The following is a 23,827-nucleotide window of genomic DNA, read 5'->3' on the forward strand; positions in this document are numbered from 1 at the left end:
CATCCAAAAAAACTGGATTATTGCATAAAAGACATGCGAATAAAGCAGCGTTTCCATCCAACGAGTCAAAGCGAACAAAATCGGCAGTTCCTGATTAACTAGCGCCAAATATTAACAATAAAAATGGAATTTGCTGCAGTAGGAGAAGCTGCGTCAATCTTTTTCTTCATCTAATAAATGACTTGTGCCTCAGAAAGCAATCCTGACACGCTGTGAGCGCGCAGTGGCGTTTGAAGGTGTCAGGCACGGAGCACAGATGCTCTTGATTCTGGAGGTCATTAATAATATAATAACACTAATACTGAAACGGTAAGGTGTTTTAGAATGACCGAAACAACAGTTTAGATGGTTTACAGTGTGCTCAGCCTGCTGGTTTGTCCATTCACACACATTTTCATCATCACATGATCTCTGATAACAAAATCACATGACCTTTTTTAATGCGCATACTGAAATTTGTGCGATAAAAGTGTTTTTCATCTCAGTTTATGCACATCTTTACCTATTGAGTAAAAAGTTTATCCTACTCAGTTATGCGCATAAGTTTTTTATGCGCATTTTCAAAATTTATGCGCATCATGCCGTTGCCATCAGCCGTTTTTTTATGCACTTATGCAAAATGCGCATAAAAATAGGTGGATGGAAACATAGCTGCTGACGTCATGTGAAAACAACCTATTATTTTACATTTGATTATTCAATTATTGTATACCTGAATACATTTTGACTCAATAATAAAATGCTGTATATTCAATTAGCATATTTTTCTTTATTGAATTGATCTGTTTGTAGGTTGTTTCTTATACAAATATTGTGCTCAGTAAAATAAATATTACACTTATTATACTATACTTAATGTGCTCAGGTGCTATACAAATACACTTGAATTATATTTTATGCACATCCCTACCGGATCTACCCAATCAAACTCAAATCACAGATTCTTTACAAACATTTATTCAACTCATCTTGTGAAATGTATTCGTATTGCAATATATATCGCAAAATGCTAAAATATTGCAATGTGTAATTTTTCTAGTATTGTGCAGCCCTACTTACCTGCATGCATGTTTGTGCTTTTTCACTATCACTTGAACATGTGGTTTAAATGCTTTAGGCCACTGTCATCACTCATCAATAATTCAGCATGCACATTTAAAGCTTTATGTTGATTCTCTTCCCCTTTATCATCAGCTGGCTGAATCCTCTTTTCAGTATCGGATCTAAGAGGAGACTTGAGGAGGATGACATGTTTAATGTGCTTCCGGAGGATCGGTCAAAGAAACTCGGGGAGGAGCTGCAGAGGTGAGTGAACCGCTGGGAATAAAGCGACGCAAGAACAGGTTGTTCTCAAATAAACCCTCAGAGAGTCCACCCGTGAAATGTGAGAACGCTGCAGTTCCCATTAGGTGTCGAGCTCGTGATGGTCTCCACTGGTTTGTGCAAGCTGTGCATTATGCAATGTTGAGCTCTTGTGAAAATCTCTTAAATCATTCACACATTTATTATGCATGCACGGTGAAAGGGTCACTAAGCTTCCATTGAGATTAGTAATGCGAACAAACTGTACATATTTACTAAAGTATTTATTATTCTTTGATAATGTTACTTGGTTTATATTAACTCAGTGAGTTAACCAAAGTTAATACGTTTTTCTGAAATACTTGATTCTGATTAGTCAATTACAACATTTATAAGGTATGTTCCTCCCAGAGAACAACTGAATTAATAATAATAATAATAATAAAAATAATAAATTTATTTGCATATATCGACATTAAAGCTTAATTTTCAAAATACTTTAAGCTTTTAAAATACAGAGATAAAACAAATAACACAAGCTCATACAGGTTTTTGGAGTCCTAACCATTAGAGAATTTTTCATATAACAAACTATGTACATATTTACTAGAGTATTTATTACTCCTTGTTAACATTAGTTAAAGATATTTCAGCCATTCATTGTTAGTCCTTATTAATGCACAGTGAGTTAACTAACGTTATTACATTTTTCTGAAATACTTAATTCTGATTGGTCCGTCATGATATTCCAAGGTATGTTATTCCCAGATAACAACCACTGAAGAAATAACAATAATAAATGTATTTGTATATACAGTAGCACCATTAAAGCTTAATTTTCAAAACACTTAAAAAAATACTATATAATTAATAAATATATAATTAATAACAAAGACTTATGCAAGTCTTTGGAATCTTCCTATTTGCGCTTAAATAGCCACGTGAACATTTAAGTTTGCTCGCTTCATTTGCGCGTCAAACCCCGCTTTAATCGATACGTTTAGGGCCGTGTCTGAGTCCACTAGATCCTTTCTGAGGTGCATCCGTCTCTGTGAGCTCCTAAACTCCTGCAGAAACTTAACCTGGATAATGGAGGATTTCAGCGGTGCTTCTGACTCAGCTGAGCCCAGTTTGATGAACTGTCGTCGGTGTCGACCATACCTGCCAACACTCCCATTTTACCCGGGAGTCTCCCGTTTTTCAGACCCATCTCTCGTATTGTTCTGTCTCCTGGAATTCCGGGATAAGCGCGTAAAACGTGCAAAATGTTTTCTGTTCAATACTTCATATAGAAAGATGAGACGCTTTTCAAACGGCTTCCTCATTTTTGTTTTGGTTTTGTTATTGAGATAGTCACACAGCCCATATTTACATATTTATCTAGATCTAAACCTCAGGAGAGAGGGTGGCATTGGGATGTTTCCTAAACCAGGAAAGGTATTGCAAATGTCTTTTTACCCAAATAATAATAATATTTTTTAAAAAGAAAGAAAAAGTATAATGTTCCCTTTAGAGATGCAGTGAAACAAATCTTCACAAACTACACAATTTCATGATGTTATTTCAATATTTAAAACGTTTTTTTGTATGCTGGTACTTTGTGGAACCAGGCCACAAGGGCACGTGATTTAAATGGTTATACTGTTATATATACGGAGCAGAGCTCTTGGCAGAGGCTACAGAGAGCAGGATGGAGGGTGTGTGAGGTTAACTTAATGCTCCCTCTGCTTTTCCTGCTCACTTTCATTTTGAACTACACTAAAAACGAGCCTACAGGCTACTCATTTTGAGAAGTAGTAAACTGAAGTAAAACTACTTTAAAGAATAGTTAAGTACAGTACATTTGTTTATGCATGTATTAATGATATATTAATGTAATTATAATAAACATCTATCTATCTGTCTATCTGTCTATCTATCTATCTATCTGTCTATCTATCTGTCTGTCTGTCCGTCCGTCCGTCCGTCCGTCCGTCTGTCTATCCGTCCGTCCGTCCGTCCGTCCGTCCGTCCGTCTGTCTATCTATCCGTCCATCTATCCATCTATCCGTCCATACATCCGTTCGTCTATCTATTCTTATGTCCATCCATCTATCTATCTGTCTATCTGTCTGTCTCTCCGTCCGTCCGTCCGTCTATCTATCTATCCATCCATCCATCCATTTACCATCTCAAATAAATCCACTTTGTGTGAGTAAACAGTGTATTTTTTTAAATAAAATTATTGAATCTTTTAAATTGCTTTGTAAAAAGTTAGAATACAGTTAAATTTATGCAGTTAATAACAGTAATTAAAACTAATATTAGTAATACAAATAATACAATATTTTAGGGCTAAACTATGGTAATTGAATAGCCTTTTAATGTGCCCTAAGATTATTTTTTTTAAATCTAAAAATCCCTGACAATTATTTTTTGATATGTAAAATTTTATACTTAATGGTATTGTATTTTATTACATGGAAGTAGGTCATCAGTCTTTGTAAACCTGCATTTAATTACAATTTTATTATATCTTTCTTTTTACTGTTGGTTTGCAAATGTTTTGCTTTTGGCTTCTGAGGAATGTAACATTTTGTGTTTTGCATAAAATTCAAATACTATTTCAGAATTGTTATTTAGCATTACTTTTAAATCAGCATTTATGAAAGCTTCGTAATAGCTTTTGCAGTTATTATAAAGTTATTACTATTTATTGCGTTTCGGGTACAGAGTGATCCCCTCAACTCATGAAATTGCATTTAAACATTTGTAGATAAATAATCTTATCTCTATCCAAGTTAATATGTGTTTAAGGTAAATATTTGTATCTGTTTGTTTATTCCCTACTAATCAAACACATGGCCTGTCTACTTTGCGGCCCCTTTTTACAGTCCAGTAAATTCCTTATCAGTACTTCAAGTTTAAAGCTTTGTCATAATTGATTTCCACTAATAGTTTTATTGAGAAATGATCTCTTCACAGAATAAAATACAGACATTGTACAATCCAAATTTCATAGTTGTCATTTGTTCTCTCAGTCACGATTTTACATATTGTAAACTAAATCACCAAGTATGATTAGCCATTCATATTGATGTTCTTTTTTTTCTTCACCTTGAGGTTTTATTACATAAGAACAGATAAGCAGATAAATTATTTGCAGCACAGTGGAGAAAACCCGCTGATAATCAGCCGTAAAAGTTTTTATCTCCAGCCATGAAAGCGTGGAAATTAATGACAGCGAACACAATCCTGTCATTCATTAAAAAGCACCTCCACACACACTGTTTCTCCAGCCTCTAATCATGCACTTTTAAATGAATCAGTGCTGGTTCATTTAGCTCAGAGCTCGGGGCCATGACACTCATTTCTGAAGCTTTTATTGCCAGCAGCAGCTCAATGGGGCCGAGACGTAAACACTGATGTTCTGCCTTCAAGTAAACTGTTGTTTGCAGATGTAGAATTTACTGCCGGAAGTCACTGTTGGGGAAACAGCAGCCAAATTGAAAGAGCGCTTGAATATTTTACCTGGTTTGGCTAAAAATGTGCTCCCACTTTATTTTAAGTGCCTTTAACTACTATAAACTTAATATACAAATTAATAATGGGTACAATTATGGCTGCAGAACGTGATTATATAGTTGAACAGGTACAACAGTTACGAACACAATTTTTTGGGAGTAATTTCAGTTTAAAGTGAAACTTTTATAAGGTAAAAGCTTATCAACTGCATGCTTTTAAACCATCGAGTACTTTTTTGAGATTCTCACAAAGCATGAATTAAGACAACGTTAGCACCTGTTAGCCTTATTTGTGTTTAAAAGTGGATTAGTTTTGAGCTTTTGTCATCTAATTTCATCTTTTTGGTTTAAAATCATTAAAATCTAGTTACGGTAATCTAGCCTAGAGGTCATAAAAGCATGTACTTCAGTAGTTTTTCTGCGTCTGAGAAAGATGGCATTATGTGAAATTTTATTAGTTGTTTGTGTTTTTAAGACCTGTGACTGTGTGAAACATTCTAAGCAATTTTGAAGCATTTGACCGCAAAGAATTATTACATTTGTAGCTTTAACAAAGATTAATCATTTTTAATCATTTATACAATGAAGGCTGTGCAGCTTTATTGTACATTTTTGAATCTTTAATACTGCTAGACTCCTTCATTTGTTGTTTGTTTATTAAATTTGATGCATATTCACTCCCCTACAGAATCACCCGAATCAATCTAAAATTATTAACTCTTTCCAAATAGAACTATTCAAGTTATGTTGTGAAGTATTGCAATATAATTCGCAGAAATTCAAAATACCGCAATGTAGGTTTTTTCCTAATATCTCTAATAAGCTCTAGAGATAATGTTCTTATTCCTATGTTCTGTTGCAAAATACTTTTGTTTGTTCTTGGGTGGGATACGGTGAAGGTTTGAAACCGGTTTACTGGTTTGGTTTGAGGCAGCAGTATGTTTTTAACAGGTAGCAGTTACAGTTGAATAGCATGCAGGTTTTTACTAACGTTAAAATGCAAAAGAGAGTTTTGAGTCTAGTTATTTAAATGTTAGTACATAGTAGCTGATAATGTTTACCCCTTTATCTAGTGAAGAACCATATAAATTAACCTCACTGACCTTTATTTGCAAGATAATTTCATTTTGGGTCATAAAAGTTCAAGAGTCTTGTAATAACCCTTAACAACACTCCAGGGTTTTTCCAATGAAATGCGTGTAGTGGCGTATAAATGGTGAATGTAAAGGTAGATCCAGAATCTTTTGGCTTTTTTTATGCATTTCTTTTGTGCTTTGAATGCTACTTATGATGCGTTTTATATAGTCTGTAGACTTACCTAATTGTGTTACACTCAAATAAAAGATTTTTGCTGCTTCTTCAAACTATTTATTTAAAATGAGCTGAATCAACACAATTCTTGAGTTCTTTGGGGAACAACTTAACAATTGTATGTTCAATCCACTTACATTTGTAAAAACAATTAAGTTAACAGACTCAGAGTTTGCAAGTTTTCCTTGTGTTTCCTTTTGGTGCTCCAGATTTCCCAACAGTCCAAAGATATGCGGTACAACTGAATTGAATAAATAAAATTGGCCATAGCGTATGTGTGTGGATGAGTGTGTATGGATGTTTCACAGTACTGGTTTGCAGCCGGAAGGGCATCCGCTGCGTAAAACACAAGCTGGAATAGTTGGTGCTTCATTTCGCTGTGGCGACCTGATGAATAAAGGGGTTAAGCTGAAGGAGAATTAATGAATGAATGTATGAAGTTAACTAAATCAATTTGTGTTGAGGCACTATAGAGGAATTATGTGGAACCCAGCAGTGTTTTTACAGTGTACCTGTTCACCAGCTGGCCCTTGTGATCCAGGAGTGCAGTCCGTTTAAGCTGTGTAATAAATAATAAAGATTTATTTACCAAACAAAGACACAAATTGACAGATTTAATAACAGTTTGGCATTTTAAAAACTACTGACAGGACCTAAGAAAGACACACTATTTAGTGATGAGTGGGTAAGGACAGTTAATTTGGCAGCTGTCCATATTTCGTATGCGTTTATACAGTATAAGCTTCCCTTTTAGATGGTAATTTGCTGGTTTTTGAACCTGTAAAAGGGTGAAAGCATGCCATTTGTAGTGGATCAGAGACTCCGATACTCCTATTAATTCGTATTTAAGTAAACTGTATTTTAATATTATATAACCATGTCAGTAATGGTGTATTTATATTATCATAATATAGTTGTATTTTTAATTGTTGCATAATTCATATAATGTGCTTGTTGAGTAAATACAGAGGTTTTTTTTTAGTTTTTTTTTTTTATAAAACAAGATTTTAACTTCATGTTTTATGTATATTATACATGTCAAAAGTACATTATCTGTCCCTGAAATAAAAAAAATACAAAGAATAAAAAGTATTTCATCCCAAAAATGTCTAATCAATGGCTTGATGGTTGATTTCGGTGAGTTGTTCTGTAAAGAAAAATGTCATTCATAAAAACACTTTACAAATGTACAAACTCTGTCATTGTCCTCGTCCTCAGCCCAATTGAACTTACAGCTTTAATAGTTTTGTCATGCTGTTATTTAGTAAAAAAACTTCAGAATTAGCAAGTTTAAGTTGTGATCCCTTTAAAAATCAGCCATGTTCACTGCCTGTTTGATATATGATATAAAGTGGGTCTCAGGTCGCACAAGAGTCACTGCGTTAAATTCATTTTACCCCCTGTCGTGTCTTTAAAATAGGACAGTTTATTTCACCCCAGTATTTTCAATGGAATTTCTGCACTAGCTTGTTGCTACCGACGGTGCTAGTGGTTACAACGCTCTTTCATTTCATTTTATGCTTGAACAACTAAATGAATGCTCTAGTCTATTGAACTGAATGTATTTTAATTACAACATCCATGCTGTAAAAACAAGTTTGTGTAATTGCAAATACTCACATTAAACTTTCTCCAGAAATTTATCGTTGGCTTTAAAACTCTAGCTGTGTATAGAGCCCATTGTCCCCAACTTTCGGTCAGTCCTGTCACATTTGCATTAAACGAAGCATAAAATGCGTGCAATACACCTTTAAGGCTTTGACTCAGAGAAGCTGACAGTGATCAGGGATGCGTTCTATCATAGAATTGCATGATTTTATGCTTGTTTTTGCATGATTTTGTTAGGACGACAAGGTCAAGCCTTGTCAAATTTTTTATAAGTGAAAATTAATGTTTGTAGTAGAATGTCCTATCTATCACAGTTGTCAAACTCAGTTCCTGGAGGGCCGCTGCTCCGCATAATTTAGCTTAAATTACCTCCAACACACCTGCTTAATAATCTCTAGTAGTCTTGAACACCTTAATTAGTTTAATCAGCTGTGATAAGCTTTGATAAGGGTTGGATTAAAACTGTGCAGAGCTGCAGCCCTCCGGGAATCAAGTTTGAAACCTATGGTTTAGTTCCTACCCTAATTAAACACACCTGATCAAACTGATTGAGTCCTTTAGGCTTGTTTGAAACCTACAGTTAGGAATGTTGAAGCAGGGTAGGAACTAAACCATGCAGGGAAGTGACCCTTCAGGAACTAAGTTTGACCCCCCTGCTGTGTCTAAAAATGATGGGCAATGACAACAGATTACAGTGGAATAGTTTAGACCCTGTCTGTCAAAATAATGAATGATGTGAAAGTCTAACAACCTCTCGTCTGAATGCTGAGGTCATCATGGTGTTTTATGATGACATAACATGGGTAATACACTGATTTGCAATGTTTTATGACATCCTTTTTCTCTTTGTTCATACAGTATGTGCTTGTCAGCATTTTAATTTAGTAGCCTTACTCGTTGACTTTTTCTATCTCTCCACATTTACAGCTACTGGGACCAAGAGAAGGAGAAAGCAGCCAAAGAACTCAAGACCCCAAAACTCACGAAAGCCATTATCAGGTGCTACTGGAAATCTTATGCAGTTCTGGGAGTGTTTACTCTTATTGAGGTACGTTCTGAACTGGAACTAACACCTATCTGTATGTCTTGGTAAATGGTACAGAAAGGGAAGACCAAGAAGTTTTTTTGTGGTTATTGGACATCTCATGTATTGATGCAACATTTTAGTTTAATTTTTAACCCATATATATGTGGCTGATCGATGATACAGAACATCTTATAAAATCTGTTGATGATTCATTGTCTTTATGGGAATCAGCTGAAGTGTTGTTCAAACAGTTTTATCAGCATTTGTAGATGATTTAAATGAATCTTTCTGAGATATCCACAACTGCAAGTGTATAGAAATTAGGAAAATTGCATAAAGGATTCACTCATTCACTCAAATCTTTTTATCCATCTATGTAACTTATAAAGAGACTGCCACGAAAATAAATATTTGGCTGCATTTCACAGAAATACATGAGATTTGAGTTGCCGGGTGGGCAAAATTAGGCATTAGAAATTGGCATTAAAGTCCTTATTTGCTCTTCGTGGCCGATCAAGACTGAAATCATATTCACTATCTTCTATTAGGCTGCATTTACACTGCAGATCTTGTTGGTCAATTTCGATTTTGTGACTGTATCTGAATTTTTTGACCACCTGCTTACGTCATCTTTAAAAGGGACTCGTGTCTGATGTCTGCATTCACACGGCACAGATGATATGACCTGGAAAAAAAGAGCGGGCGCTGACTGACAGCTGATCATTAAAGTGCTCTTTTCTCCGATCCTGTTTTTAATCTGTTCACTGAGTCCAATTTTTTTTATATTATTGACAAATAGCTTTAATATACGACAGAAAAGTTCTCATTTGACCTTCTTCCTTTAATCCAGGCTTTTTAAACCAGTAGGTTTTATCTTAATGCAATGTCCATGGGATGATTTATGATGTTGTTTATGTAGCGGATGTTGCACACTCTCTGTCTCGTTAACATGCTTAAATCAGACCCCCTCGTTTTTTTGGCAATTTTGCGATCACTGAATTCAACACAGTCACATTTTTTTTTTTTTTTGCGATCCTGCAAATTTCTTAATCCAAATGCAAAATAATGTTAATAATTTCATAAAAAATCTAATTTTAAACCATAAAATCAAATTTTATCCATTTTAGTTTGCAATTAATTGTTTTATATGACGTTTGCGTTCGCAGGGCACATGATGTATTTTGATTGTCTCGAAAAATAACAACTCGCCTGCCTTTGACATGCATCAGACTGCAAAAGAAAGTGGGAGCATGTTAGTTGAACATCTCACAAACGGAGCAGTGGAATATACAGAAAAGCAAGCAGCTTACAATTATATTAAATTCTATTTATTAATTATATTAAATATATATGTATTTGTGTGTGTGTGTGTGTGTGTGTGTGTGTGTGTGTGTGTGTGTGTGTGTGTGTGTGTGTGTGTGTGTGTGTGTGTGTGTGTGTGTGTGTGTGTGTGTGTGTGTGTGTGTGTGTGTGTGTGTATATATATATATATATATATATATGTATGTGTGTGTGTGTGTGTGTGTGTGTGTGTGTGTGTGTGTGTGTGTGTGTGTGTGTGTGTGTGTGTATGTATATATGTATATATATATATGTATGTGTGTGTGTGTGTGTGTATATATATATATATATATATATATATATATATATATATATATATATATATATATATATATATATATATATATATATATATATATATATATATATATTCTGATCAAGTCTGAACCTGCGTGATCGGGCCCGTTTCCGATCGGATCCGAACATCCCATCTTTTATAAATTTTTTTTTATATTTAGCGTGTTTGTGTGTGTTTGTGTATGAGTGTGTGTGTGTGTGTGAAAATCTAGAGGGTCTGTTAAATACTTGTGCTTCACAACAAAATAAAAGCTATTTTTGTGCTAGTAAATGTGATTTAAAGTTTGGGAGTCTACTGAATTCTGTTCTGAAATGAAAGCGTCAGAGTTGACATCATTCGCTACAGTTTTTATTGATGCGTGACACTCCTTGACAGTTGATAATCCGATCTACCTGCTTATAGAATGCTACCTGCAGACGCAACGATTCATGTCGGATAAATTTTCATATATGAACAATCCTCAATCTGATTTGAGTGCACTGAAGTCCATGTGATATTATTCCTGCTTACACATACATAGCCCATATCCGATCTGTGCCACATGGGAAGCAAAAATCGAAATTGGGTCACTTGAACCATTATGCATAATTGCAGCCTAGAGACGGTTTTCATCATTACTAAGTTGCATAGCCATTAAATATTGTCTAGTTACTTTTTACCCAGCCTGATCACATTTCTTTGCAGGACCTTTTCTTTAAAATGACCTTTTCTTTTAATATGTGAATAGAAAGTACAAGAGGAGTAATATAATAATTCAGCTTCAGAAATATGACTTGTTCTATTTTGGTGTCACCATTAAGTCTATTCATAAGTCTATTCAAGTCCACCACCCCAAGTAATAATGAAGACTAGAGACTGAATGTCTTAAGAAATATGAATAATGCCATTGTTTCCTCATCTAGTGTTGCTTCTTACCCATTACAGGAGTCAATAAAAGTGATCCAGCCTGTGTTTTTGGGCAAACTCATTAAGTATTTTGAGAACTATCGGCACGATGACATGGCAGCTTTATCTGAAGCTTATGGATATGCAACAGGCGTCTGTCTCTCCACCCTGGGCTTGGCTTTGCTCCATCATCTCTATTTCTACCACGTTCAAAGAGCTGGAATGAAAATTCGCATTGCAATGTGTCACATGATCTACAGGAAGGTCAGGTTTTCTTTAAACACCCAATAGCTTACCTTTGAAAAAATTGTACTGAGGAGGTGCCAAAGTAGTATTTGTGATAATTACCATATTAGTTTATACAGCCTTTTATATTTACAGCTTATAGTTACCCTGTGTTTAAAGGGATAGTTCACCCACAAATGTTAATTCTGTCATCATTTACTCGCTCTTTACTTGTTTTAAATCTTTATGAGTTTCCTTCTTCATTTGAACACAAAAGAAGATATTTTGAAGAAAGTTGGAAACTGGTAACCATTGGCTTCCATGGTATTTGTGTTTACTACTATGGAAGTCAATGTTTACAGGTTTTCAGCAATATCTTCTTTTGTGTGTTTCAACAGAAGAAAGAAAGGTATTCAACACAGAATCTCAAACAGGTTTGGAACAAGTAAAGGGTGTGTAAACAGTGAGTGTGTTTTCTTTTTTGGGTGAACTACACCTTTAAGTAAAACATCATTTTTGCTTTATTTTGTAAAAAGCTTATGGTTTTTCAAATCTGGAAATAAAATGTCAAATTAGAGCATTTTTGCATGGAATAGCAAACAAGTTACATGTTTTTAACCAAAATATATATATATTTTTTTTACTTCAGAAGACTTCAGAAATCCGTATATTTAGTGGAATAACCCTGATTTTAAGTCGCAAAAACATGAAAACTTGAATTATTTAGATAGAAATGCTCTAAATAATATTTTTCATAATATATTTTATTTGAAGTTGTTATCAGATCTATTATAGAATAAAACAAAAATGAACATTTTGCTCAAACTCATACATAATAAATTCAGAGAAACTGGTCATTTTCAACCTGTCTCAATTTATTTAGATTTTTTTTTTTGAGAACGATAGGAGTTTTATCAAAGAAAAGTCCAAAAACTCCCATCTACAAATGTTATATTACTGTATATGATATACACTCACCAGCCACTTTATTAGGTACACCTGTTTAACTGCTTGTTCACGCAAATTTCTAATCAGCCAATCACATGGCAGCAACTCAACACATTTATGCATGTAGACATGGTCGAGACGATCTGCTGCAGTATAAACCAAGCATCAGAACGGGGAAGAAAGGGGATTTAAGTGACTTTGAACGTGGCATGGTTGTTGGTGCCAGACGAGCTGGTCTGAGTATTTCAGAAACTGCTGATCTACTGGGATTTTCACACACAACTATCTCAAGGGTTTACCAAGAATGGTCCAAGAAATGTTCCGGGTGCAAATGCCGTGTTAATGCCAAAGGTCAGAGGAGAATGGCCAGACTGGTTCGAGCTGATAGAAAGGCAACAGTAACTCAAATAACCACTTGTTAAACCAAGGATGCTGAAAAGCATCTCTGAACACACAACAGAACCCTGAGTTGGATGGGCTACAGCAGCAAAAGACACACCGGGTGCCACTCTTTTCAGCTAAGAACAGGAAACTGGGGCTACAGTTCACACAGTCTGACCAAAATTGGACAATAGAAGATTGGAAAAACAATCTGGTGTGATGAGTCTCCATTTCTGCTGCGACATTTGAATGGTAGGGTCAGAATTTGGCATCAACAACAGGAAAGCTTGGATCCATCCCGTGCATCAACGCTTCAGGTTGGTGGTGGTGGTTTAATGGTGCACATCTTCTGATGGCTATTTCCAGCAGGATAACTTGCCATGTCATATAGCATAAATCATCTCAGACTGGTTTCTTGAACATGACATTGAGTTCACTGTGCTCAAATCGCCTCCACAGTCCCCAGAGCTTAATCCAATAGAGCACATTTGGAATGTGGTGAAATGGGAGATTCACGTCATGGATGTGCAGCTGAGAAATCTGCAGCTACTGCGTGACACATTCATGTCCATATGGATCAAAATCTCTTGAGGAATATTTCCAGTACCTTGTTGAATCTATGCCACGAAGGATTAAGGCAGTTCTGAAGGCAAAAAGGCGGTCCAACCTGGTACTAATAAGGGGTACCTAATAAAGTGGCCAGTGAGTGTATGCATACAAAATGCTTTTTTTTTTATTTTATTTTATTTATTTTTTTTTTAACAGTGTGGTAATAAGTGTGAGTTATGGGACTTGATTAGTAAGTTAATTTTTGCTTCAGCCAAAGGTAACTTCTTATCACAGTAAACCCTTTTTTCTTCTTCCTCTTTTAGGCTCTATGTCTTAGCGCTGCAGCAATGGGCCAAACAACCACAGGGCAGATCGTTAATCTTTTGTCCAATGACGTCAACAAATTCGATGAGGTAGGAAATTTTCATAACTTTTCGTCTTCCTCCATTCGTGTCACAGGTCCTCCTTTTCCTGTTTTCGAAGCGGGTCTCCTGTAGTGTCGTTTTTATTTTCCTTTAAAGAATCTGTCATGGCACTTTGTTTGATCAAAGTATTGTTTCCCAAACTTCATTTCCAGTTAAAAGAGCCAAAGGCAGCAGGAGTGATTTACCGTAAAGGGTTTGAGCTACCAGGGAACAGATTGGCTGAGATTCAGAGCACCAGGAGTGGTCACAAATAGATTGTCTTAAAGGGATAGTTCAGCTAAATATGAACAATACCCACCATTTACTCACATTCAAGCTTTCCAAAGAAGTGGGTATGTGTTTTGTTTTCTTCTGTAGAATTTTGGTCACCAAACAGTGAATACTTGGCTAATACTAGACTTGTGTAGTTGGGAAAAAACTATAATATGACACTTGGGACTCATTCGTTTTTTTTTTTTTTTTTGTGTGTTTTTTTTTTTTCATTTTGTATGATACTCATGGCCAAATATTTGTAAAAATACATCCATACAAGGGTGTTTACATTTTAAGAACAAACATATATTTAGTTTTTACATGTAGTAAATATTACAGTAGTAATAAGTTTAAAGTGTATGTAAATATATAAAAAGATATGGTAATGCAAAACACAATTTATTTGAGTAACGAGTGCGTCTAAGCATATGACAATAATTTAAAACTAAAGAAATTAGGTTTGTGCAATTTAATTGAAATTAGATTTTCATTTTGGCCCCTAAATTAAGTTTTTTTTCCCTCTCCGCTGTCGCCTCTGGCTCGCATGGTTCAGGATTGGTAGAGCTACGCATCGATGAATTTGCTCTTCAGTGTTTGAACTCTCAGTAATGATTAAATCACACTGAACTGAGCTAAACTGAACTGAACTGAACTTAAACACTAAAAACTGAACTACACTGTTCCAGTTACTATGACCATTTATGTGAAGCTGCTTTGACACAATCTACATTGTAAAAGCGCTATACAAATAAAGCTGAATTGAATTGAAATATTATGATAAAACATTTAATGAATGATTAATTGCATCATATCCCACCTCCTTTCGGCAGTCCGCATTCATTCCTCTGTGTTAGCTTAGGTTCACATGGAAATTACTGAAAGTATGTTCATGACTTCTGCAGCATGGGATGTGCTTCATTTGTTGACGTGTATTTAAATAATTTATGTCATTAAAAGTGTGAAAGAGAGCTTGTTGTGTGCGTGTGTGCGTGCGTGCGAGTGTGTGTGTGTGTGTGTGTGTGTGGGTTTTCTCATCTCTGAGGCAGAGAACATGTAGAGTGAGAGTGCCGAAATGGTCAAATACATTCAAAAGTTGTGTCAAAAACTCAGTGCTTATTCACATTAACCCTTGTTTGTTATGTAATAGCTGAACACAAAGATATAGTTGAGAGTTGAAAGTGAAACCATTGTCAGAATGCACATTCTTAAAGCGACAGCGCATTATATTCTCTGCAGACTGTTTTTGTTATTATTAATCAAACAAACAATAAGACAAGGTCAAAGTCACTCACTGCTCTTGACTGAAGGACTTTTTATAATAGATTTAATAACAAACAAATCAAGTTTACTTCTGACACTGAAGAAAGCAAAGTTTGATTCACTTTTAGGCCTAGATTTTCTTTGTTCTATTGTATTTATTTTTTTCATAATTGTTGGTAGTTTTTTTTTTATCTGGTCCACTTCTGCTTCAGTATGACGGATTGTGAAATTTTATGATCTTTGAAAAGTAATAATGTAATAGCAACCTTATTTACAGGGAAATAAACTCGCTTTATCTCCACAGTATCTCCAAATCTTTTTGGTTATATGGCCCACTAAAATTCATTTTCAATAATCATGAATACAATTATGACCAAAATATTCAAGATTGTGATTTTTCCCATACTCGAGCAGCCCTAAAAGAAATACGATCTATTTTGCACCTGTTTATAAGTTCATACATGAAAAGTGTGGTGATTTTTAAATTTATTTTGACTTGTATTTTATTGCAGACAATACGACAAATATTAATTAATATGTTCCTCCTGATTTTTATTGTTGTTGTTTTTTTTTTTTCATAAAATAAATACATACTCTAATTATATTTCTTGCAACACTTCTAAAAAATCATTTACCTCGTTTTAATGCTGCCATTCCTTTTCACAACACTTAAAAGATGTTTAGGGACTGAAAACATCAAGTGATGAAGTGTTTCATGTGTCATTGTGTCCTATTTTTCCTGCAAACAAGTCTCACAGTGGGTGTTACAAGCCTGGTCTATGGTCACAGACATAACATAAAAGAACACTGGACAAATAAAGTCACTTTTATAAACCCTTGGTTTTCCAGTTAGGGGTTTCAGCTGGAAGGGCCTCTGCTGCCTAAAACAGATGCTGGATAAGTTGGCAGTTCATTCTGCTGTGGTAACCCCAGATTAATAAAAGGACTAAGCTGAAAAAAATGAATGAATGAATTATTTTTTTAAACACCCAAAACATGAAGCCAAATAGCTTTGAGAGGACCCACTGAAAAATAATAAACGAGAAATAAACCCCCTACCCAAGCACCCAAATGAAACTAAATACACCTAACAAAATAACAGAAAGAAAAATACAAAAACTACTCCTATCTCCCGGACCATATGTAAAAACAAGAGAGAAGTGTGGTGTCCAACCCCTACTGCTTCTCACGGTGTTTATACAAAGTACAATATTTACAATAACAACAAACAAACCAAAAACAAAATAAGGGGGGGACACGGATGCATAAACAACAAACAAAGGTCTAACAATTAAACACACAACCTGGAAAACACAATCAAAAATAACACCTAAAATCATATATTTCTCTCTAACATTAAACACAAATCAAGATACCAAACAACTCGTTCTTCCACTCCACACCCAGTTCCCTTTTTTTAAAAGACACCCTGGGTCACTTCAGTCAATCCCAGAGCAAGTCATCTGCGTAATTATGGTATGGCCTGTTCAGAGGAAAAGAGAGAGGGAGAGACACATACACCGGCGAATGCAACAGTGTGGGGTCTTCACAATGCACCACACATTCTCTACTGGAGACTGGTCAGGGCTGCAGGCAGGCCAGTCAACTACTGATTCATCTGATCACAAAGTGTTCATCTTTTCCACAGTGTGATGGTCCATCCCAGTCGACGGCGCTTCTGGACACTGTTAACATAGGGCTTCCTTTTGGCATAGTACAATTTTAATTGGCATTTGTGGATGTAACTACGTATTGTGGTACTTGACAAAGGTTTGCCAAAGTTGTCCTAAGCCCATGTAGTGAAACTGCTTACAGATGAATGATTGAATCAATGAATTCTTGATACAGTGCCGCCTGAGGGATTAGATATCACGATTGTTCAGCTTAGGCTTGCGTCCTTCTCCTTTACGCACTGAAATTCCTCCAGATTTCGTAAATCTTTTAATTATGTTTTGCACTGTTGTAGGTAAAATATACCTCTTCCTGGTATATACGTCTTCCTGTCTGTCTTTGAGGAACACTGTTTTTAACATTTCAATAATTTTCTTAGAACCCTGCATGGGCCTTAAATCCAAGCCCTATCCCAGCCCTGGCCCGAGTAGCACATGCTGTAGCCCTGCCCTTGTCTAACAGCTTATCAATTTTTGGCCTGAGATGGACCCGAAGTTCGTTTTTTTTCCCGCCAAACAGCTAATACTGTTCAACCATTAAAATAGAGCAGATTTGCATTTAATAGAAAGTTAATGTTTTTTCGAATATTTTTTTTTTTTATCAGAATAATTTTAAGAAATTTGAGTTTGTTTTTTTGTTTTTTTTAAATATAAGTTTTAGTTTTTTTTGTAGTGACATCGATATCCAAGCGGTATGTGGTCCACAGTCAGTTTACTTAAATTACAAGTTGTGCTATGTGCGTTACCAGTTGGCTCAGCATTTAAAGTTGTCACTATTTGAAAAGTTGACCAGAAGTTTGCCTTTCCTCTAGCATTTTTTTTCACCAATTTAAGTTTGCCAGTTACTTTTGTTCTCTTTATGTTCTCCATTGCACGTGGCTAAAAATCTTTATGCGCAAGGCATCACCGGCACTTCCAGACTGCACGCATTAGATCTCATTCAACTTAAAAAAAAAAAAAAGCAGACTCAAAGCGTGACATGCATGCTAGCTATGACATGAAAATTGGCTGATGCAGAAAAATCAGGCTCTACATTTTCTCATGTATTTATTAGCAAACTGGCGATCCTCTGCCCATCTCTGCTCCTAAAGGACTCAAACCAAATTTACAATCACCTGTTGACATCACCTCTTTCAAATCATATCATTATTTAACCAATTTACCTAATTACTAGCCCTAAACTAATCCTGTCCTGCTTTATTAGGAGTGTGTTGCCGGTCTGAATGACAGGAAAGGATGTATATTTACAAGTGAAATGAAGTTGACCAGATAAAACATGAAATATATTGTGTTCATATTGTCTGCAATGAAATACAAGTCAAAGTAATTTTTTAAATCACTACTTTCTTTTTTATTACTGTCCAAACTGTCCCAGCTTTTCCTGATTTGGGGTTGTATATGTTGTTATCAAACAACATGGAAACATTCCATACAAATTTCGCCCAGCCCTATTGGCAAATTAAAATGAATAGTTAACAGATTTAAACTCGGTCTCATGTGGCATGGCTTCTGACATACACTATAACTCTCTCATTATCTTTATTCCAGTTGAGAAATCTAGTGATGAACAGTTATGTAAAGTTTTGGCTGTGAGCCGCGCAACGGCTCCATAAACCACACATATTCATTTGAAACCACACTCATTCCAGCTGAGCTCTTAGTCTGTATATTTAAAGTAGGAACATCATTGTTCTCCATCTGTCCTTGGAGACGTTCTCCTGTATTTTCCAGCACACATCAGAGGGATTTAGAGAAGAATGGCAGGAAGTTCTGTATGTGTTCAGGCAATGTTACCTAAAATTAGCACTTTGAAGTTTAAGCCTCTTTTTTTGTGGATTCTGCAGTAATCTGTACAATAATCTCTACTGTTTGAAAAGTGATGTAATTAAAGCTTGTGCTCCCTATTCTAAGAACTACGCTAAAGTATTGTCATGTGAACTAGAACATGGAATGTCAGTGTTTTGTGCCAGTGTTTAATAGCCCTGGATTATTTGGAAAATCGATGCTTCATTTTTGAAAATTTAAACATGATTATGTATATACAGGTGTTTTATGATAATAAATTTATGCTATTCGACAATTTAAGTTCTTTGATGCTTACATGAAAATATATAACTTTTTATTACATTTATTATTATATTTATTTTATTTATTGTACTTTTTATATTCCTATTAAAATGTATTTACTTTTTTAAAAGTTTGAGGTCATAAATAGAATATTATATTAATATTTTTATTTGCTAAGGGTGCATTTATTAGATCAAAATAGAACATGATATATTTAATAATGCAGAATTTTCTTTGCAAAAATAATTTATGCTGTTTATTGTTATATTGTTTTTGAATGAAAACATTTGTTTGAAATGAATCAACTTCATTTAATGATTTTGAAAGTATCGGGACACTAAAGTATGGAGTAATTATGCTAAAATGAATTACCATCCAATGAATATTATTGTCTTTCGTTTTTTTTAATATTATTATTATTATTATTACACCATTTCTGAATAATAAATTGATTCTTTTAGATAATAAGAAACTTTTAAAAAGGTAAAAGAAAATTGTACCAGCTACGTAAAAACATGGTATTACGGTAATAGCACATTTAAAATGTATTTAAATATAATATTATTATTATTATAATACTATTGTACGGGGCGAGGCAGTGGCGCAGTAGGTAGTGCTGTTGCCTCACAGCAAGAAGGTCGCTGGTTCGAACCTCGGCTCAGTTGGCGTTTCTGTGTAGAGTTTGCATGTTCTCCCTGCCTTCGCGTGGGTTTCCTCTGGGTGCTCTGGTTCTCCCCACAGTCCAAAGACATGCGTTACAGGTGAATTGGGTAGGCTAAATTGTCCAGTGTGTGTGTGTGTGTGTGTGTGTGTGTGTGTGTGTGTGTGTGTGTGTGTGTGTGTGTGTGTGTGTGTGTGTGTGTGTGTGTGTGTGTGTGTGTGTGTGTGTGTGTGTGTGTTTCCTGAGATGGGTTGCGGCTGGAAGGGCATCCGCTGCGTAAAAACTTGCTATAATTTCATTCATTCATTCATTTTCTTGTCGGCTTAGTCCCTTTATTAATCCAGGGTCACCACAGTGTAATGAACCGCCAACTTATCCAGCAAGTTTTTACGCAGCGGATGCTACGGACAATTTAGCCTACCAAATTCACCTGTACCACATGTCTTTGGACTGTGGGGGAAGCCAGAGAACCCAGAGGATATCATATTAAACATTTATTTTGTATGCGATTAATCTTTGCCCACCACTAGTAATATTAATTCATTCATTATATGTGCTGTATGGTCAGGGTTAGACTGCAGCTTAGGGTTAGTTATATGTAATTAATTATGCATATTTAACAAAGTATGAACACCTGTTTGTTTGTTTTTTTGTTTTTTTCAAGAACTTGTATGATTTAATTTATGTGCTTTTTTTTATTTGTGTCTTTCCTAGTTGACTATTTTTCTGCACTTCCTGTGGGTGGGGCCTCTGCAAGCCGCAGCTGTGATTGGTCTGCTTTGGCAAGAGATCGGACCATCGTGCCTTGCTGGGATGGCAGTTTTAGTCTTTCTAATGCCGCTTCAGACCATGTTCGGGAAACTGTTTTCCAAGTACAGGTACAGTCTCAGAATCAATCTAACAGGGAATCTTTTCAATTGGATTAGGGGAAAAAAAACTATGAGAACTATGAGGCTAATCACAGTCACATGATGCTCCACATGTCAGGGTGAATAGTGTCAGAGAGCATCTCAAAAGGCACATTTATATCTTAAAAACTTGGCCAACATATATATTAATATACATTATAATCTTGAAAATCTAATGTACTACTGCATTACCTAATCTAGAAATGTTTACAAGCTTAAAAGTTCAAGAGCATGGAGAACTTTGCTTGTTAAGGATTGTGTATTTTGCTGTAACGGTAGTTATTTAGTCTGTAATGTGATGTTAATGATCTTTAGGAAGGTCATTTATAAGAAGTAATGGTGGTACATTTTTACCACAGCAAATTGCAGTGAATCATTGTCACGTTTTCAGACACATGCTCTTTCCTTCTGGCTTTATTCTAGGTGCAAGTTCAGGTTTCGCTTGTCAGATGAAAAATGACTTTAGAAAAGCGTGCTACTTTAGAGGCAGAAACATGAATATATAAATAAAATACAACATTATAATAATAACAGCAACAATAATAATATCCTTAGTTTCATTCTATATTATTAATTAATACATTTATAAGAGTTTTTTTGACAGTTCATGAATTATTTATTGTTTGAAAAGAGTTGAAAAAAACTATTTTACATGTTTATATATACAGTGTTTCTCACAGGTTTGAAATATACTTGACATGGTAGCCAGATTGAAACACCTTTTACCCACATTACATGAATAATTAACTATATGTGGCAAACAAAACGTAATTTGATTTTTAACACTAGTTTTAATATTATCTGTTTTGAACTTTTTCTATTCAATGGGTTAAGGTGAAAAAAAACAATATTTCACTTATGCCATTTCTCTTATAAATGCTATTAAAGCATTTTAGATGTATAAAATATGCAATATATTGACAACATCAAATGAATAAAATATACAGCAAATGAGAAATAAATGACAGAAAAAAGGGAATAAAAATGATTACTCAAATAAAACGTGTCGATTATTTAAATAAGACAAAAAGAGTTGCTTACCCTTTCCTTATGGTGTATGAATATTCTGCAGTCAATTTAGATGTAATTTCGTCTTCTCTTTCAAGTTGTTTAGATCAAAGAATTAATTATTTCATATCTCTCCTGCGGCTGTGCACATAAAAGTAACCACAGCTTAGAAAACGAAAGCAAAACTAAATCCCGGACATTTTAGTAGATTTAGAAACCCCGGCTGGACGCAAAAAGGTGCAAATCTCTGTGGGTCTGCAGAGATCTTAAGACTGTCTTGTTCCACACACACAGAATGAGCAGAATGAAATGGGTAAAGGAGAGAAGATTTTTCACTACTTAATCGATCGTGGATGTTTGTTTATATTGTGCAGATACAAAAAAAATTTAACAGGATGATGATAATAAAAAAAGTGTCACTAAATATACTTGGGCGGCCCACCAAAGTAAACAATGTGGGAAGTACTGTATGTGTGTGTGTGTGTGTGTGTGTGTGTGTGTGTGTGTGTGTGTGTGTGTGTGTGTGTGTGTGTGTGTGTGTGTGTGTGTGTGTGTGTGTGTGTGTGTGTGTGTGTGTGTTTGTTTGTTTGTTTATTTGTTTTTTTTTTTTAAATAAAATTTTTTTTTTTTTAACTTTTTTTTTCTCTTAATTTTTTTTGTATAAGAAAATGTTGATTCAGGTTATGATCAAAAGTTCTTGAGTATGTTTTCACATTAATGTTACCTAATTTAAAGCAATTTTCCCCTTCCCAATACCATAATCACACTTATAATTAAAAATAAAATGTAAAATATTATTATACAATATAAATGGCTCAAAAAAAGAGTGCACTTTAAATATGCTAATGATACACTTATTTTTAGGGACGGAGCTTTCAAACTCTGATGAATAATTAAATGCCTTACAAAAATTATACATTAGACTGCTGAGGAAATCATGTGTAGTAGAGCATAATTTGGGACACACTAACATTATTTGTTCATACTGCAATGATTTCATCTCTCTCTCTGTCTCACAGGAGTAAAACCGCAGCCTTGACTGACAGCCGGATACGCACTATGAATGAGGTGGTTTCTGGCATACGTATAATTAAGATGTATGCCTGGGAGAAGCCGTTCGCCATGCTGGTTAATGATGTACGAAGGTAAATTACATAGACTTATTGAGTCTGTTTGCACTGCTGTAGCTTGCGATAGGTCAGCAGATTGTGTTACTGACAAGACGGCATTTGTCCAAAGGTTTTATGGTTGTTACTTATTTCAAGGTTGAGACTTGAAGCACAGCATGAAAATGACTGTGTTTTAAAGAACTGTAAAACTTTGGGTCACTTAAGGGAGCGATAGAAAATGCTTGTGCTGGTAATTTCATCAGTAAATTTATTATCATTTATTACATTTTTAGGGGGAAGCAAGATCAGCCTGTCACTCAAATAAGATCCAGTATTAGCAAACCACAACCATCCAATTTATTCCCAATAGGCAAAATCAAGGCCTGCACTACATTTCTGTGCTTCATTTTAGGAGCCATTTCATTTGCTTGATTGTGAAAAATATTATATTATATTTAGGGTTCAAACGGTCCTGAAAACCTGGAAAAGTCATGGAATTTTGTAATTTTCCATGACTGGATAATTTTTGGAAGAACAAATAAACACAAAATGTTTTTATATCTATTTAACAGATATTTTAATTTTAATTTTTAATTATATTTTAATTTTTTTTGATATGCAGTAATAATTTTGAACGTACATTTTTCTTTCTTATTTACCTTGTGAACGTAGACATCACATAAAACATTAGGTCATGAATATTTACCTGAAAGTTTTGGAAAAGTCATTGAATTTTAGTTGTGAAAAATATGCATGAACCCTGTATATTATATTATATTATATTATATTATATTATATTATATTATATTATATTATATTATATTATATTTTACTTTATTATTTAAAATTATATTATTTTAGATTATATTATATTATTGTATATTTTATATTATATTATTTTAAATTATATTATAATATATTATTTTATTTTGTATAATTTTATATTATATTATTTTAGATTATTTTTATATTATGTTAGATTATTTTAGATTGTATTTAAGATTACATTATTTTGTATTTTATATTATATAATTTATTTTAAATTCTATTATATTATTTTATATTATATTATTTTATATTTTATTATTA

At 34.5% G+C, this 23,827-nt stretch overlaps 1 protein-coding gene across 2 annotated transcripts in view; it reads left to right on the forward strand.

Moving 5' to 3' along the window:
- The window catches only part of abcc4 (ATP binding cassette subfamily C member 4 (PEL blood group)), a 69,350-nt gene that overhangs the window by 5,365 nt on the left and 40,158 nt on the right, over positions 1–23,827 (forward strand). For both annotated transcript variants that reach the window (XR_015492543.1, NM_001007038.2), the window contains exons 2-7: positions 1,195–1,305; positions 8,652–8,772; positions 11,315–11,539; positions 13,702–13,791; positions 20,428–20,591; positions 22,649–22,774. Coding sequence is in view for 1 of the 2 variants with exons in the window: in NM_001007038.2 (NP_001007039.2) it covers positions 1,195–1,305; positions 8,652–8,772; positions 11,315–11,539; positions 13,702–13,791; positions 20,428–20,591; positions 22,649–22,774 (837 nt within the window). In the remaining variant the exon portion in view is untranslated. The remainder of the gene's footprint in view (positions 1–1,194; positions 1,306–8,651; positions 8,773–11,314; positions 11,540–13,701; positions 13,792–20,427; positions 20,592–22,648; positions 22,775–23,827) is intronic.

The sequence above is a fragment of the Danio rerio genome, chromosome 6 (assembly GCF_052040795.2).
Source record: "Danio rerio strain M-AB ecotype USA chromosome 6, GRCz13ab, whole genome shotgun sequence".
Taxonomy (NCBI): domain Eukaryota; kingdom Metazoa; phylum Chordata; class Actinopteri; order Cypriniformes; family Danionidae; genus Danio; species Danio rerio.